The sequence below is a fragment of the Otolemur garnettii genome, unplaced genomic scaffold (genome assembly GCF_000181295.1).
Source record: "Otolemur garnettii isolate 467f Iridium unplaced genomic scaffold, OtoGar3 scaffold00021, whole genome shotgun sequence".
Taxonomy (NCBI): Eukaryota; Metazoa; Chordata; class Mammalia; order Primates; family Galagidae; genus Otolemur; species Otolemur garnettii.
The window spans coordinates 10,943,649-10,945,114 of NW_003852416.1; the positions used below are offsets into that span (position 1 = coordinate 10,943,649).

A 1,466-nucleotide genomic window follows, 5' to 3' on the forward strand; every position below is an offset into this window, starting at 1 on the left:
AAAAAAAAAAAAAAAAAGAGAGATAAACTGTGTTATGTTTACAAAGAATCTGAAACTTGAAACAAATTTTTTTTAGCTAGGACTGACAGTATTTTTTTAAAGTATATAATATCAAAATGTCTTGAAGCAGTCTCACTCACATGCAACAAAGCCAATCGCTGTTCTGGACGAAGATGACTAAACTCATCACTGAGAACAAACTGAATTGCTAGAAATACGAGAACAAACAATTAGTACAGTTTAAAACAAAGATTTATGACTTATCCATAACTGCCCATATCTTAAAAAATACAATGTGTCAAGTAATGAACAATGCAGACAAAGTGAGTTACCTGTTCATGCAGATGAAGGAATGTAGAAAATTTGCCTGTATATAAACTAATCAAATAGGAAATGATAATGTAAGAAAAATAACAGGAAGCTTTCACTGAAACATTTAAGGCAAGCCAGGCACAGTGGCTCACACCTAGCACTCATCCTAGCACTCTGGGAGGCCAAGGCAGGTGGACTGCTTGAGTTCATGACTTGGAAACCAGCCTGAGCAAAAGTAAGACCCCATCTCTACTAAAATTAGAAAAACTGAAGCAAGAGGATCATTTGAACCCAAGAGTTTGAGGATGCTGTGAGCTATGATGCCAAAGCACTCTAACCAGGGCGACAGCTTAAGACTCTGTCTCAAAAAAAAAAAAACATTTAAGATATGGAGGTGTCTATGGCTCAAAGGAGTAGGGAGCCAGCCCCATATACCAGAGGTGCTGGGTTCAAACCCAGCCCTGACCAAAAAAACTGAAGAAAAAAAAAATTTAAGGTAAAAAAAATACAGAAATAACATTGTTTCACAAAAAAACAGACAAAATGAAGGTCTACTTCTTGACCAAACATACACTGACTGGTTAGACTAATGGTACATTTGCTTCTTCTTCCCCCACTAGACATAAATGATATTAATCAAAATCTTTTTTAACAAAATAGATGTATCCTAACAATATACTCAATTGAATACTTTGTCAAAAGAAATAAAAGGAAATGTAGGGAAATATTTCAGATTCCTAACTTCTACTATAATCTTATATACTGTCCTTACATTCCTCTGTAAAAAGCTATTCCTACTTCCTTAGAGGGCCTGACTGGATCACCCTGCCCAAGAAATAGACTTCTTTACTCAGCTGTTTTGGTCACAATCCACCCAAGCACTAATGTGTACTGGGGGTGGGAAATGGATAGCTCCCATAATCACAAGACCAGCAGGGTGAGGTTCAAATTGCTCTCATACCTCTGCAGATTCTAAAATATACATTTCCAGGCTCAGCGCCTGTAGCTCAAGTGGCTAAGGTGCCAGCCACATATACCTAAGGTGGCGGGTTTGAATCTAGCCCGGGCCTGCCAAACAACAATGACGGCTACAACAAAAAAAAAAATAGCCAGGCATTGTGGAGGGTGCCTGTGGTCCCAGCTACTTGGGAGGC

The 1,466-nt window shown here is 38.3% G+C and overlaps 1 protein-coding gene across 1 annotated transcript in view; it reads right to left on the reverse strand.

The window, feature by feature from the left end:
- Positions 1-1,466, reverse strand: part of SMC3 (structural maintenance of chromosomes 3) — a 49,387-nt gene that overhangs the window by 37,591 nt on the left and 10,330 nt on the right. Inside the window, exon 4 of the mRNA XM_023511679.1 lies at positions 141-208. Within this exon, the coding sequence (XP_023367447.1) occupies positions 141-208 (68 nt within the window). The remainder of the gene's footprint in view (positions 1-140; positions 209-1,466) is intronic.